Source organism: Oncorhynchus tshawytscha, linkage group LG08 (assembly GCF_018296145.1).
Source record: "Oncorhynchus tshawytscha isolate Ot180627B linkage group LG08, Otsh_v2.0, whole genome shotgun sequence".
Lineage (NCBI taxonomy): Eukaryota > Metazoa > Chordata > Actinopteri > Salmoniformes > Salmonidae > Oncorhynchus > Oncorhynchus tshawytscha.
In genome coordinates this window covers 61,946,936-61,963,980 of record NC_056436.1, presented here as the reverse complement: position 1 = coordinate 61,963,980, position 17,045 = coordinate 61,946,936, and the positions used below count along the sequence as shown (strand labels likewise).

Here is a 17,045-nt window from a genome sequence, read left to right as displayed (position 1 = left end):
AATCTCTATTTAGGCTGTAAAGGTTTTATCGGTTATAGGTCATCATGGGTATTATATGACTAATGATAAGATTGGATAGACTACATACATACCTGACACTGATGATCTCTTCAAAAGGTTAATTTATCACCAGTCTGAGTATTAAGATCAGCTAACATCTGTCTGCCTTCAGCCTTACATAATACGGTTTACAATGTAAAAGGTTGCGGTAATCGTTTTCTTAAAAAGAGCAGAGCAACCGACTGTAAATAGAATATGCTTTCTGATGAGCCAAATGAATACCCCACAAACAATACTTCACAATCATGCTTTATTCTGGTTGATTTAAAAATAAAATAAAAATTGAATAGAAGGTTAACCTGTTTTAACAGCACTCACACAAGCAGTACATTGTCCTCTTCTCCAGACTAGATGTATTCCACTTTCTTCATTTTAGGAAATGAAACTATACTTTTTCTTTACATTTCTGTCACTTCATCGTAATTAAATATAATTTATTGGTTTTAACTTCAAACAAAAACTTCATTGATTGTCAACACAAATTCTAGCTTAGCACCAGTACAATAAAACTGTACTTTTGCTTGTTAAAATACTGTTTGCAATAAGGGGAGAAAAAGAAACATCTCAGGAAGGATAAAGGGATCCTGAATTGTACATTTCAAATGAAGCACCAACCATACAAAGCAATTTTTCATAAATTGTTTGTCAGATACACAAGAGGTCAAATATATTAATGACTATTAAATTAAGCACAAACAACAGTGTAAATAAAACACACGCCACATAGCACGATGGAGTCCGCCCATAGCCCCATGAGGAGGGATTAGCAAGGCGCAGTAAAACAATACCTATCCTATCCCTCCTGTGAGTCACTCTTATGCAGCAAAGTGAAGGGTGGCAGTCAGAACAGAGGACGCTGGTCTCCCCAGACGCTATGTGGCACTTCTATTCCCACTCCCATCATCTGGTAAGCAGGAGGAGGGAAGAAAACTACAGGGACACCTTTCCATCTGTTGAGATCTGTAAACAAGTATTCATTCTCAAGTTCAACTAAATCAATCCATGATCTGAGGGTAAGAAGCCTACAGGTAGATGCTTGGTGAAATCATGTGCACTGCAAAATGAAAGACAAAAGAAAAGTAACACAAATCGAATGGCCATCTACTTAGCAAACTGGCGAGTGCTGTGTGGTTGAAATGCATTACTGTGGTTCTATGGTTCTGTTAGCTGGGCAGTTTGTGTGTCTGTGTGTGTGGGTCCGTGGTCTCTTCTCTAGGGGTCTCTGGGTCTCCCATTTTAACAGAGGAACCATCTGGCCCTGGGGCCTTCCTGCCACTGTTAGCTGGCCTGGCTGTAAGCCTTTTAGCTGCACGCAAGAGTTCACCGAGATAAAAGCCTTGGATTATCTCCCACCCAAAAATATTATCTTTCCTTCAGGAACAAACAAACTGAACAAAACCACAAAAATAAAATCCTAAACATAATCCATCCCTTGCCACACGAATACATTAATACCAAATGTGATCACTCTGATGGCAAGATATACATATAGTACCATATACATACAGAATCATAAAAAAGATAGTTCCAGAATATTTCTTGGCTCCTGAAAAATACCTACAGATTGGAACCTGAAATCTGCTCTCCAGCACCGAGCACCCACACCCATCCTCAAGGTGGTGCTGCCTTGACCCCCATTTCTCCTCAATGTGGAAGTCCCAGGTGATTAGTGAGGTGTGTTCTTCCCAGTGGTGTAGACCAGTGGAGGCTGCTGAGGGTAGGACGGCTCATAATAGTGGTCGGTAACGGAGCAAATGGAATGGCATTAAACACATGGAAACCATGTGTTTGATGCATTTGATACCATTCCACAAATTCCACTCCAGCCTTTATCACGAGCACATAGTCCCCAATTAAGGTGCCACCAGCCTCCTGTGGCGTAGACATTGTTTGGTATTACCATACCACAACCACCATTACAACGGCTGCAGCCTCCCAACATTGTTCATTTTAATCTGCTGCTTGCGGGAGGTTAGGGTGAGACTGAGGACGTGTAAGGGAACAGTTGGGATGTGTGAGGGGCTGTGAGAGAGCAGGGGGGGCTACCGACTGCAGGGCGTGGCTATATCCATCCTGTCCCCTTCCTCCTCTCCCTCGTCCTCCTGTAGGATGTGAATGGAGGAACCCAGCAGTCCCTGGAGCTCCGGGACACAGCGGACCAGCTCCACCGGCCCCTCTCCCTCTTCCTGAGGCTGTGCAGAGGCTGTGCTCACCTGGCTGACAGACACCTGCCTCCACATCTCTGTTCGCGCCAGGCTCACCACCTCCAGGTGGGGGTACCGCGCCCGGAATATCCGGGAAGACATCTTCAGCCGCTTCAGGATGTCCGTCAACAGGAACCAATTGCAAAAGCTGCCAGGGACAAACGCAGGGTTGGTATTAGAACTAGCTGAGCCTATCCAACAAGCTGATAGCTGAAGAGCGGTTTGAAGGATTTCAAAAGGTGCTTCGGGGTTTAAAATAGTAAGGAACAAAAAGCACTGGATTATGGGTGGAAAAGCTGGGACTGTGTGTGTGTGAATGATTGTGTTGACAGGTGATTTTCTGCTCTGGTGTTGACTTACCCCTGGGTTAATGACACTTGGACATGGTAACAGGGTAAGAGGGGCTCGGAAGAGAACTCAAACATGAGACAGTCCCTATCAGAGTCTCTCTCCTTCCTTCCCTCGTCCTCCTCCTCCACCCGCTGAGAGAGCAGGAAGTCCCAGCATGCCTCCTGGCCATTCTCTGAAAATGTAGTGACGTGAGCTCAGGACGGCCAGGAGAACTTGATTCACCTTTGTTCTAAGGACAATAAGCCTCTTGTTTCACCATGGGTTTAAGGCTCCCCCTAGTGGACTGTCCTGTTCATACCAACCACACTACGCATTCTAATCACAGCATATACAAGTCATAGCACAGATAAGAGTGGATACATAGCAGTGGATGCAGAGGTCAATTGTGAGGAAAAGAAACCAATCAAACTAAGGCTTTTTACCAAACACGGAGCTGCTGTAGAAGTCCCATGGCAGACTGGGGTCCTGGTCACTTCTCCCCTCCAGGTCTGTGAAGTATTCTGAAACAAAGCAGATCCAGAGTCAGATTAAAACTCCACCAAGCACTCCTCTGTGATGTTCAGAAAAGGACAGACGGATGTGTGTCACAGGGGTCACAAGTGATGATGACAGGTTAGAGTACCTTTGAGGAAGGTCTTCATGCTGGGGCTCTGGGCCAGTTTGACCGCCGTCTGTCCGGAGTAAGTAGCCAGGGTGGGGTCAGCCCCGTGGTTCAGCAGCATCCACAGCTCAGGTAGGTTATCACTGGCTACTGCGTCATGGATGGGCCTGAAAATATACAATAACACGTGTTACTTTTCTCGTTTCATCAACATACATATCAACAGCATTACAACGGATCTCATATAAGCCAAGCGTGAATGTCCAGAATGAAAGTCCTTTATTGCAGGCATAACCATTCAGCTCAGGAGTGTATGGCATACAATATGCTCCCCAAGTCCGAGCCCTTATTAAGTGTTCAGAAGTCATTAGACGCCCACCGTGTTCCGTCCTGGGCGCTGCAATTGACGTCGGCCCCGTGTTTCAGCAGCACCTGGACGATGTGGCTCCAGCCTCGAGAGCACGCCTCGTGGAGAGCCGTGTAACCTGCGTTGTCACGCCGATTGACCTCCCGCACATCTTTTTCCAGACAGTAGAGCACCACGTCCTGCAGGAGGGACAGCAGGGGTTTAACATCACAATATATAATACAATATATATATATTATATATAAATAACACTTGTCTTTTCCTGCTAGCACTGACTGATCCATTGTTTGTTGTTGATTGATTTTATTATTATATTGTCCTGTATCTTCAGGATGCCCAGCACACTTGGACTTATAAGACACTCTATTTGCTGTGGCAAAAATAAATAAATAAAGTCTATTTATGTTCACGTACACTACATGGCCGAAGGTATGTGGACACCTGCTGGTCGAACATCTCATTCTAAAATCATGGGCGTTAATATGGAATTGGTCCCCACTTTGCAGCTTTAACAGCCTCCACTCTTCTGGGAAGTCTTTCCACTAGATGTTGGAACATTGCTGAGGGGACTTGTTTCCATTCAGACACAGAGCATTAATGAGGTCGGGCACTGATGTTGGGCGATTATGCCTGGCTTGCAGTCAGCGTTACAATTCATCCCAAAGGTGTTCGATGGGGTTGAGGTCAGGGCTCTGTGCAGACCAGTCAAGTTCTTCCACACCAATTTTGACAAACGATTTCTGTATGGACCTCGCTTTGTGCACGGGAGCACTGTCATGCTGAAACAGGAAAAGGCCTTCCCAAAATTGCTGCCACAATGTTGGAAGCACAGAATCATCTAGAATGTCATTGTATGCTGTAGTGTTAATATTTCCCTATACTGTAAATAAAGGGCCTAGCCCAAACCATGAAAAACCGCCCCATACCATTGTTCCTCCACCAAACTTGCATTCGGGCAGGTAGCGCTATGCATTCGGGCAGGTAGCGTTATACTGGCATCTGCCAAACCCAGATTTGTCCGTCGGACTGCCAGATGGTGAAGCGTGATTTATCACTACAGAGAACGCATTTCCACTGTTGGCGAGCTTTACACCACTCCAGCCGTGTGGCTGAAATAGCCAAATCTACTAATTTGATGGGGTGTCCACAATCTTTTGGCCATGTAGTGTACAACATACTGATTTTGCTGATAACTATTTAATTGAAAATGTCTTTACTATGATGACCGTGATATATAGTATAACTAGCTATCTTAAGATGAGTACACTAACTAACTGTAAGTCGCTCTAGATAAGAGCGCCTGCTAAATTATTTAAATGTAAATGTAATGTGTGATAAACTGAAACATCATTCGATTAGGGTCTGGTATGGGGTATGGGGCCCACCACACCGGAGTAATGGTAGGGCGAAAAGCGCTGAGCATGAATGCAGGCAGGTGATTGGGTGGAGCAGTAGAGCAGTACCAGGTAGCCCAATCGGGCAGCTCTTTGTAGCAGAGTCTCCCCGGCGTTCTTGTTGACAATGAGCCGGCGAACCTCTGGAGGAACAGGTCTGCTAGGGGGAGACTCTGGTACCCCTCCCCTCCCTGAGGTCCCCTTCTTACTGGCTGGAGGGGAGGACGAGCACTTAGGGGTAGCCTGGAGGCCTGCTGGTTTCTTAGCGTCGGGGCTGTCGTCATCTGTTGCCACAGAGGCAGGGCGCTTTCCCAAGCTGCAACGTTTGGTCTTGAGCTGCTTAAAAAAATAACAATTTTGCAGGGTAATGAGAAAGTAATGTGTGACGGAGAGTCACAGCAAGGACGAATGGCCTCACACTCTGCGCTGTAGGAAATCAGGTGCCAGAGCACAAAAAAAAAAGTAATATGTTGTAGTAGCGATTTGCGCCACAAGGGGGAACCATGAGCTAAGCCTTTAGGCTCATCACAGCACACTAAATCTCACAACAAGGATCTGTTTGGCAGGAAACACAAAGTCCAGACGTATGGCCTCTGCGATGGATGCCGCTGAACTTCCTACCTTCTTGGGCTCATCTGTGTCACTCAAGTGCTTGCTCTTGAACTTCCTCTTCCCAGAGGGTTTGTCGCTGGGCTCTGGGGAGGCCTCTCTCTCCGGGCGCCGCACCGACCCTGAGCGGGTGAACGAGGGCCTCCTGGGATCAGGCTCTGGGCTGGTGCCACGGCAGGTCAGAGTGGCACTGAGGCGTGGGTACATGGCAGCCGTCAAATCTACAGAAACACAGCAAATATTTACTCAATGGTTCTAAGCAGTGTATTGGATGTTATTTAAACATGTTGTGTACCGACAGACTAATATGAAGCTACAAGACAAGAAAACAATGAGACCAGAACCAAAGCCCCATCACATTAAATATGCCTTCCATCTCTCCTGAAGTGTGCCATGCTAAATAAACGGTGGGTTAACAGCACTTTAAGGATATATGGATGTTTTAACATAATAAGCTGCAAATAGTGGGAAGCTACTACATACGAAACCAGTTACACTGTATACAGTTCTATTCAGTCATTCAACTCGTACCAACTTTGCCTTGTGTAAGGCCCACTGTGATATTAACCACATCCAGACAAACCTGCAGCTGCTTCTATTTGTTCCATTTCCAGGTGAACAGTACCTGATTCAGATTGAGTGCCCTGCCTGGTGGTGACAGATCTCTCCTCCCCCTCTCCATCCCTGTCCTTCCCCGTGATGTACTCCCCATTCTGGTATTTCCTGTTCCGGTAGCGGGACCGTTTCTTGTGTTTGAGGGCGTCTCCCTCAGTGCTGGGGGCGGGTCTGGCCTTGCCCTGGGCTGCCTTCTCAGGCAGGGGGTTGGTGCGCGGTCTGCCCCTGGGCCGGCGGGCAGGCTGGAGAGGAGGGGCTGTAGGGGAGTGGGGGAGATTTGGGGGAGGTGGAGGAGCAAAGCCCCAGTCGTCCAGCCAAGCCTCATCACCCCTCCGTCGGCCCCTCCTCAGCCTGGGGGTGGAGCTCTCTGAGCATGCTGGCTCCTTATTGGGTCTTCCAGGGCTGCTGAAGGAGACTGGGGTCTCAGAGCACTGGGGACTGGGGAGAGGACTGCTCCCATTACCTGTGAAACCTACTTCAAAACCTACTGCAAAACAACATGGGCAGAGGAATCATAATAAGGGATTTGTGATTAGATCTTTGGCTGATGTAGTACGTGAAGTTCTAATCTATCAGAAGAGACAGAAATACCTGGTTTGTTGCGAGCACTCTGCTTGTTATCAGTGGTGCTGGTCTTCTCCCTGCTAGTGTTCTCTCCCTCTTCCCTGTGTGGGGATGGTTCAGCCAGCGACAGACTGTGCTCCAGTACAGGTGCACATGGCTTCTTCTGTGGCAACACACAAGGGACAGAGTGAGAGCACTAAATGGGCCATTCAGGCAATTGATCGTAAAGCTTTGATGGTAACGGAGAGCATATGGACTGTATAAGCACTGAATTGCCTTTGTATTTCAATCAGTATACTTGAATCATAATACAGACACGTAAATTGATGGGTGGTTGATATTTCACATATTTTTTCAATTCTGCTTCATTATAAATGCGGACAAGTGTGTGAATGTAATACCCGTCTTTCTTTCTTCAACCAACAAAACAGAATAATGTCATTGTACAACACATAATCAAAACAACACACCTTGATGGAATTGTAAATATTACAAAAGCAGAATAACAACTTACCTTTTTGGGACGTGGTTCTTTCTTAACTGGAGTGGTCTCTTGGCCTGGCTTTTTCTTCACTGGCACTACAGCCTTCTTTGAAGGGTCCAGTGATGACTTCTCCTTTGCCGGCTTCCTTGGACTAGGGGGCTTCTTCTGTTTGGTGAAGGCAGCTTTTGGTTTGGTGGGAGACTCCTCTTTAGTTCCATTGGTCTTCTTCTCCACCTCGGCTAACCCTGCACACTGGCCAGTGAGGATGGATAGGGCAATCCCCTCCAATTTAGCACGGGGATCGAGACCAGCAGGGGCCATATTCTCCTCCTTCACCGTTCCTCCCTCCAACTCCTGGGCTAATTTGCTGTCCATCCTGTTTCTGTTAGCTGAACCACTACTTCCAAAGACCTGTATCTCTTTTCCACCTGCCTGCGCCCCCAGTTTAACATGTTTCTCAGAGCTCTTTTCTCTGCACTCAGAGACACCCGTTTTCTCAAGTTTGTTCATAACTTGTGTGGAATACCCTTTAGAGGAAAGTGTCTCTTTGTTCTCCACAGATCTGATAGGTGGACATCCAAAGGCAGCAGTCTGACGGAACAATGTGTCCTGGCCCATTGTGTGAGAGCTCACCACAGCCTTTCTGGATGCCATAGGCGATAGATGGCAGTATCCCTCGCCAGTCAATGCAGTGTTCTCTAGAGCTTTTTGCTTCACTATGGACTCAAGGTTGGACAGCGGGGACATTCTGGACAGGCTTTGATGGGCACTCTGAAATTTGGGACCTTCTGAACCTGTGGCCCCCTTGACTTTGGGAGTCCCTTGACTGATCTTTCTCTGAACAGAAGCACCTTGGTAAGGAAGAAGTGGTGGTTGCTGCCATAATGGCTTGACGACAGTGAGGGAGTATGGGATTGCTGCTTTGACACTTGCAGATTTCTGATAAGAGTGTGAATTGGTAGAGCCGGGCAGAGCTGTGGAGAAAGCCCCCTTAAAGGGACAGCTTTCTGTTACAGCTGGGCTGGTACTGTTAGGGTGCTTGATACCATGAACGTGCTGGTTGCTCTTCGTCATGAACAATGCCTTCTTTCCCCTTGTGGCCAGGTGTTCCCCTTGGTCAATGATAGAGATAGTCTCTTGTCTAGCGAAAGTCTGGAACTCGTCCTCAAAGGACCCCTTCCCATCTTTGCTACGTAGGGTGGAAGCAAGTATGGGGCTGGCCACACCTACATAGGTTCCTGGGAGGTTATTAATAGGGCCTTGAGAGCAACCTTTGACCCAGGATGATTTGGGTTCCAAACCCTGGTGATTTAGGGGCCTGCTGCTCTGCTTCTGATAAGCCCCATTTCTGTGGGTGTCGGGTAGGATTGGGTATGGCCTCTTTGGATGGAGGGCAACTTTCTGACATGCCTCGTTATGGAGATGCTCTGTGGTGGCAACTGTATTTGGAGGGTCTTTGACCGCTTTTGGCCTCTTCGACTTGGCGGACAGGTCGAGGGGCACGTCCCTTGCTTCAGTCAGGCAAGTGACCGCATGGTCCTTAGCAGCAGACGAAGCCTTCAGTTTTAGAAAGCCTACAGATGTCTTGTCTGCACTGCGGTGCGAAGGGCCTTTCTCCACATGGTTCAGCAGCCTGCCCTGAGTGGTGATGCTGGCCAGTGAAGGGCCACAGCAGATGGCAGCAGTGGGAGACAATGTGAAGCGGGTTGGTGGGGCAGAGCCTAATGCTGGGAGAGTGATAGTGGGAGAGGCCACCACTGAGGCAATGGAGGATTTCTGCTCCCCTCCAGCTTTGGAGCTCTTGCTACTGGACGTCGACTTACATTTGAGTTTGTGTGTTGCGGTGGGTGTTTTCTTTTCAAGCGCTGGACTTCGACCCACTGAGAAGTGATATGGATAGGTCCGCAGCAGTGGTGCCACGCCAGCAGCTGCGCTTTGTGGTTGACTCCCCTTCTGAAACTGGCTGCCTGTCGCTTCTCGCAATGCTGCGATCTGACCCAACGCGGGTGGAAGAGTGATTTTGCAGAGTGGGGATGAAAAGTTAGTGGAGGGAAGAAAAGCAACAGGCTGGCCTGGTTTAAATAGTGTTGAGCACTGAAAACCAGCTGGAAGACCAATCACTGGCTGGGTCTGAGTATGTGGTTTCTTATTGGACATCACACTGCTGTGACTTGGGTTAACTAGGTCCTCGGGGCTGTTCTTTGTACCACACGGCCACTGATGTGTGGGAACGACCCCAGCACCATCAGCCTTGGGTTTAGGGACCTCTGATCTCTTCTTGTCGGCTCTCTTGTCACAGCTAATGAGGGGAGGGCCTGACGTTGGAGCATTGTTGTGTTCTTGCGGGGGATGGACAACTGGGCAATGGTTGAAGTTGCTAGGGTCTGAACAGATGTTGATCTGCGTTTTACAGTCTGTTGCTGTGGTGGTCTTATTTGACTGACTAAGGGGGACATCTCCTCTGAGCTCAGGGGGCAGCGTCTGAGGGGGATTCCCCACCATGCTCGCAGACACTTTAATGGGAGCACCGATCTCTCGGCTCACCGTGCTTCCATCCCCTACATTCATTGGAGTGGGATCCACCTAGATAACAAGAAAGGTACATAAAGCCCATGTTCACTGCTCATGCATATATCTCTCAGGTAAAGCACCATAGCATAATCTGTGAAGCGTACAGCTCACTCTGTCAGTGATCAGACACAACAATTACCTGCATATGCGTTTCCTTAACACAACATTTCTTAGGTGTAGTTGACCTCAGGTCTGCAGCAAGGTCTTCCTCTGTATAGGATGCTATGCTGTTGAATGAGCATATTTTCATTAACATAAAACAAAGCTGTAACTGCATTAGATTATAAAAAACAATATCAAACATTCTGGAAAAGAGACAATTGTACCGATATTGCATTCATTTTCATCATGGTAACATTGGCTAATACAACCGAAACTGGTCAAAATGGCTGATTATTTTTAGCTCATGAGTCTTGTCATAGGAGAGGTTAGAAAAATATTAGTAGCCTTGTAGTGTTGTGAAACTGTTTAGCCAGCCTACTGCTAACACTACCAAATATTCATAAAAGTAGTACACATTTATGTTAAGTTGGCACATTTAGGCTAGACATAATTGTTTAACGATTTTCGGGGGATTTGTTGAGAAAGTGCTTGATTGTTTTCTATGTGTAAAGGCTTGCACATGCATCACACTAAATGTGGATGTAGCGTTCGTCTGCTGATCATTCCGCGCATTTAGGGACCACCCGCTGTAGACGTCTGACTGCCGACACTGAACACACTCGATTCGCAAATTACATTCAGAGGTGCTAAGTACTCTCAGCCAGCAAACACTATTGGTGTGTCTCAGCCCAAAGAGAAGCTTGATGACGAGAGATGTCACTGTCCTCAGTGTCACACTCCAGGAAGGCTTGGATGTTGAAGTATGGTATGAAGTTTGGTATGTTATTCTTATAAAGAAAAATGCAATATTGGTACAATGAATATTTGCCAATAACTTTAACTTACTCTATATTTATATTTTGTAGTTCAGCTATGAGTAGGCCTATTTGCATGGACATAAAGAACATTGGTGTTGATGGTTTGCCCTCGACTCGGGCCGGGATGATACCAGTATCATAAAACTCGTTAGTATTGAGGAAACAAAACAACGAAGCAGATTTGACTTCTTTAGGAGAACAGCCCTAATGTTGGAAACAAACATCATTATGTTGTCATCCAGAGTGACATGTATTTATTTTCCAAGCTACCGCACACATGGAAAAAATATTGTGATACTGGTATGGAAAAAATATTGTGATACTGGTATCGTCACAACCCTACTCTTAGCCAAGGGAATTTGGCACATATTGCTTTAAAGATGGAAACCATATTTTATGACATCTCTCACAGTTCGCCTTAGTGTTGAACGGATGGACTCGGTCAGTGCTGACCAAGTCATGCATGCTGCAGCACAGTGGACTGTCTGAGACCACAGAGAGAAGAAGAAACATGGGCAGCAGGTGGCGGTAACATTCTGAAATCCCTATACCAAACTCATTCAAGCGGCCTCAACCCTCAACCCATTTCCAGCTCATTTAAGAAATCAATCCAAGAGTCAATGGGAAGAGTACCTGAGGAATAACGTCATATAGTGTAATTCAAATTCTTAACTACAGATACTCTATTATCAAGAATGAATCCTACCGTTGATACATCTCAAAGCAAGGGAGAGTAAAGAAGACTCAAAATGCAAGTCTAGCTTCTGTATCCCTGCCATGATGCCCACATTCCAAAGTAAAGAGAGCAGTTAGCAATGACATCTCATCAGATAGGCCAGGAGACTATAACAAGGGCCATAGACATCAAAACTATGAAATAACACATATGAAATCATGTAGTAACCAAAAAAGTGTTAAACAAATCTAAATATATTTTAGATTTTAGATTCTTCAAAGTAGCCACCCTTTGCTTTGATGACAGCTTTGCACACTATTGGCATTCTCTCAACCAACTTCACCTGGAATGCTTTTCCAACAGTCTTGAAGGACTGGGCACTTGTTGGCTGTTTTTCCTTCACTCTGCAGTCCAACTCATACCAAACCATCTCAATTGGGTTGAGGTCGGGTGATTGTGGAGGCAGGTCATCTGATGCAGCACTCCATCACTCTCCTTGGTCAAAAAGCCCTTACACAGCCTGGAGGGGTGTTGGGTCGTTGTCCTGTTGAAAAACAAATGATAGCCCCACTAAGCGCAAACCAGATGGGAGGTGTTAAGTTGCAAAATGCTGTGGCAGCCATGCCAGTTGAGTGTGCCTTGAATTCTAAATAAATCACTGAGTGTCACTAGCAAAGCACCCCCACTCCATCACACCTCTTCCTCCATGCTTCACGGTGGGAACCACACATGCAGAGATAATCTGTTCACCTAATCTGCGTCTCAGAAAGACACGGCAGTTGGAAACAAAAATCTTAAATTTGGACTCATCAGACCAAAGGACAGATTTCCACCGGTCTAATGTCCATTGCTCATGTTTCTTGGCCCAAGCAAGTCTCTTCTTCTTATTGGTGTCCTTTAGTAGTGGTTTCTTTGCAGCAAATCAACCATGAAGGCATGATTCATGCAGTCTCCCCTGAACAGTTGATGTTCAGATGTGTCTGTTACTTGAACTACATTAAGCATTTATTTGGGCTGCAATTTCAGAGGCTGGTAACTCTAATTAACTTATCCTTTCCAGGAGAGGTAACTCTAGATCGTCCTTTTCCTGTGGTGGTCCTCATGAGAGTCAGTTTCACCATTGCGCTTGATGGTTTTTGCGTCTGCACTTGAAGAAACCTTCAAAGCTCTTAAAGTTTTCCATATTGACTGACCTTCATGTCTTAAAGTAATGATGGACTGTCGTTTCGCTTTGCTTATTTGAGCTGTTCTTGCCATAATATGGACTTGGTATTTTACCAAATAGGGCTATCTGTATATATATATATATATATTATATATGTACAGTGCCTTGCGAAAGTATTCGGCCCCCTTGAACTTTGCGACCTTTTGCCACATTTCAGGCTTCAAACATAAAGATATAAAACTGTATTTTTTTGTGAAGAATCAACAACAAGTGGGACACAATCATGAAGTGGAATGACATTTATTGGATATTTCAAACTTTTTTAACAAATCAAAAACTGAAAAATTGGGCGTGCAAAATTATTCAGCCCCTTTACTTTCAGTGCAGCAAACTCTCTCCAGAAGTTCAGTGAGGATCTCTGAATGATCCAATGTTGACCTAAATGACTAATGATGATAAATACAATCCACCTGTGTGTAATCAAGTCTCCGTATAAATGCACCTGCACTGTGATAGTCTCAGAGGTCCGTTAAAAGCGCAGAGAGCATCATGAAGAACAAGGAACACACCAGGCAGGTCCGAGATACTGTTGTGAAGAAGTTTAAAGCCGGATTTGGATACAAAAAGATTTCCCAAGCTTTAAACATCCCAAGGAGCACTGCGCAAGCGATAATATTGAAATGGAAGGAGTATCAGACCACTGCAAATCTACCAAGACCTGGCCGTCCCTCTAAACTTTCAGCTCATACAAGGAGAAGACTGATCAGAGATGCAGCCAAGAGGCCCATGATCACTCTGGATGAACTGCAGAGATCTACAGCTGAGGTGGGAGACTCTGTCCATAGGACAACAATCAGTCATATATTGCACAAATCTGGCCTTTATGGAAGAGTGGCAAGAAGAAAGCCATTTCTTAAAGATATCCATAAAAAGTGTCGTTTAAAGTTTGCCACAAGCCACCTTGGAGACACACCAAACATGTGGAAGAAGGTGCTCTGGTCAGATGAAACCAAAATTGAACTTTTTGGCAACAATGCAAAACGTTATGTTTGGCGTAAAAGCAACACAGCTCATCACCCTGAACACACCAGCCCCACTGTCAAACATGGTGGCGGCAGCATCATGGTTTGGGCCTGCTTTTCTTCAGCAGGGACAGGGAAGATGGTTAAAATTGATGGGAAGATGGATGGAGCCAAATACAGGACCATTCTGGAAGAAAACCTGATGGAGTCTGCAAAAGACCTGAGACTGGGACGGAGATTTGTCTTCCAACAAGACAATGATCCAAAACATAAAGCAAAATCTACAATGGAATGGTTCAAAAATAAACATATCCAGGTGTTAGAATGGCCAAGTCAAAGTCCAGACCTGAATCCAATCGAGAATCTGTGGAAAGAACTGAAAACTGCTGTTCACAAATGCTCTCCATCCAACCTCACTGAGCTCGAGCTGTTTTGCAAGGAGGAATGGGAAAAAATGTCAGTCTCTCAGTGTGCAAAACTGATAGAGACATACCCCAAGCGACTTACAGCTGTAATCGCTACAAAGTATTAACTTAAGGGGGCTGAATAATTTTGCACGCCCAATTTTTCAGTTTTTGATTTGTTAAAAAAGTTTGAAATATCCAATAAATGTCGTTCCACTTCATGATTGTGTCCCACTTGTTGTTGATTCTTCAAAAAAAAATACAGTTTTATATCTTTGTTTGAAGCCTGAAATGTGGCAAAAGGTCGCAAAGTTCAAGGGGGCCGAATGCTTTCGCAAGGCACTGTATATATATATGTATGTATTCTGTATACCACCCCTACCTTGTCACAACACAACTGATTTGCCTAAAACGCATTACGAAGGAAATAAATTCCACAAATTAACACCTGTTAATTGAAATGCATTCCAGGTGACTACATCATGAAGCTGGAGAATGACAAGAGTATGCAAAGCTGTCATCAAGGCAAAGGATGGCTACTTTGAAGAATCTCTAATCTAAAATATATTTTGATTTGTTTAACACTTTTTTTGGTTACTACATGATTCCAAATGTGTTATTTCACAGTTTTGATGTCTTCACTATTATCCTACAATGTAGAAAATAGTACAAATAAAGAAAACTCCTTGAATGAGTTGGTGTCCTAACTTTGGACTGGAACTGTAAGTATTCCCACCTGAGTCAATACTTTGTATACTGAACAAAAATATTTACTCAACATGCAACAATTTCAACGATTTTACTGAGTTACAGTTCATATAAGGAAATCAGTCAATAGAAAAAAATGTTTTTTTGCCCATAATCTATGGATTTCACGAGACTGGGAATACAGATATGCATCTATTGGTCACAGATACCAGATACCATGGATCAGAAAACCAGTCAGTATCTGGTGTAACCACCATTTGTCTCATGCAGCTCGACACATCTCCTTCACATAGAGTTGATCAGGCTGTTGATTTTGGCCTGTGGAATATTGTCCTACTCCACTTCAATGGCTGTGCGAAGTTGCTGGATATCCAGAGCATCCCAAACATGGTATATAGGTGACATGTCTGGCGAGTATGCAGGTCATGTAAGAACTGGGACATTTTCAGCTTCCAGGAATTGTGTACAGATCCTTGCAACATGGGGCTGTGCATTATCATGCTGAAACATGAGTTGATGGCAGCGGATGAATGGCACGACAATGGCCCTCAGAATCTCGTCACGGTATCTCTGTGCATTAAAATTGTCATCAATAAAATGCAAATGTGTTGTGCCCATACCATAACTCCACCATGGGGCACTTTATTCACAACGTTGAAATCAGCAAACTGCTCACCCACACAAGCCATACATGTAGTCTGCAGTTGTGAGGCCGGTTGGACGTGCTGCCAAATTCTCTAAAATTACGTTGGAGGTGGCTTATGGTAGAGAAATTAACATTCAATTCTCTGGCAACAGCTCTGGTGGACATACCTGCAGTCAGCATGCCAATAGCACGCTCGCTCAAAACTTGAGACGTCTGTGGCATTGTGTTGTGTGACAAAACTACAAAATATGCTTTTTGCACATTTTGGAAAATGTCAGAGATCTTTTATTTCAGCTCATGAAACATGGGACCAACACTTTGCATGTTGTGTTCATATTTTTGGTCAGTTTACATACACTGAGTGTACAAAAGATTAAGAAACACTTGCTCTTTCCATGACATAGACTGACCAGGTCAAACTAGGATCCCTTATTGAGGCCACTAGTTAAATCCACTTCAAATCAGTGTAGACGAAGGGCAGGAGACAGGCTAAAGAATGATTTTCAAGCATTGAGACATGGACTGTGTATGTGTGCCATTCAGAGGGTGAACGGCAAGACAAAAGATTGAAGTGCCTTTGATTGGGGTATGGTAACAGGTGCCAGGCACACCAGTTTGAATGTGTCAAGAACTGCAACGCTGCTGGGTTTTTCATGCTCAACAGTTTCCTGTGTGTATCAAGAATGGTCCACCACCCAAAGGACATCCAGCCCACTTGACCCAACTGTGGGAAGCATTGGAGTCAACATGGACAACCATCCCAGTGGAACGCTTGACAACTTGCCCTGATGAATCAAGGCTGTTCTGAGGGCAAAACAGAGGGTGCAACTAAATATTACAAAGGTGTTTTTAATGTTTTGCATACTCAGTGTATATTTTGTACCCAATAAAGAAAATCTATTACGGGTCAACATGTAAATATTTCTCCCAGGTTTGATCAAAGCTCCTAATTATTGATCTGACTGACTTTTAATTTCGCCTGCCTCTTTGCAATCATGTACAGATTTTTTTTCCTGTTACAGTGGGGCAAAAAAGTATTTAGTCAGCCACTAATTGTGCAAGTTCTCCCACTTAAAAAGATGAGAGAGGCCTGTAATTTTCATCATAGGTACACTTCAACTATGACAGACAAAATGAGAAAAAAAATCCAGAAAATCACATTGTAGGATTTTTAATGAATTTATTTACTCATCTTTTTAAGTGGGAGAACTTGCACAATTGGTGGCTGACTAAATACTTTTTTGCCCCACTGTATGTGTGCAATTATGCAAATTACACCAACATGTTTTACCACTATCTAACTGATATTAATACCGAATCATAAGTAATATTCTAACAATTCATGTGAATGTGATAAAATTATAATCTGTGTGCTCCATTGATGTCTGTTTGTTCGGACATCAATGAACAGTAATGCCTCCACCAACCCCTCCTTCTGGACCGCCCTAAAACGCAAACCCTGGATGTAAGTATCATATGCACCCACAATCATATGAATCTTGTAGTATTCCTAAATAATGGCACATTAATGAATATATCTGACAGAAAGCAACACTTCAAATGCTTTCAGACATCCAGTCAACATACCCTGCGAGGAAAGGTGAGCCACCCCACCCGACAATTAAATGAGACGACTACAAATGGGTCCGTTTATAACTATCCACCAGCAAATATGAGAGCAATG

General features: G+C 44.8%; 1 protein-coding gene across 7 annotated transcripts in view; it reads right to left on the bottom strand.

The window, feature by feature from the left end:
* Positions 1-291: 291 nt before the first annotated feature.
* The window catches only part of LOC112256161 (BCL-6 corepressor-like protein 1), a 29,572-nt gene continuing 12,818 nt past the window's right edge, over positions 292-17,045 (bottom strand). For 4 of the 7 annotated variants that reach the window (XM_024429189.2, XM_042325734.1, XM_024429191.2 and 1 more), the window contains 11 exons: positions 9,960-10,047; positions 7,280-9,832; positions 6,793-6,928; positions 6,212-6,688; positions 5,599-5,807; positions 5,047-5,316; positions 3,596-3,762; positions 3,238-3,383; positions 3,038-3,115; positions 2,625-2,787; positions 292-2,412 (listed from right to left, as the gene is read on the bottom strand). In XM_024429189.2, coding sequence (XP_024284957.1) covers positions 2,103-2,412; positions 2,625-2,787; positions 3,038-3,115; positions 3,238-3,383; positions 3,596-3,762; positions 5,047-5,316; positions 5,599-5,807; positions 6,212-6,688; positions 6,793-6,928; positions 7,280-9,832; positions 9,960-10,047 — 4,597 coding nt within the window. In that variant the 3' untranslated portion in view covers positions 292-2,102. Of the gene's footprint in view, positions 2,413-2,624; positions 2,788-3,037; positions 3,116-3,237; positions 3,384-3,595; positions 3,763-5,046; positions 5,317-5,598; positions 5,808-6,211; positions 6,689-6,792; positions 6,929-7,279; positions 9,833-9,959; positions 10,048-11,759; positions 11,788-17,045 lie in introns of those variants that run through there. The other 3 variants (XM_024429193.2, XM_024429190.2, XM_042325733.1) reach the window with 3 other exon arrangements.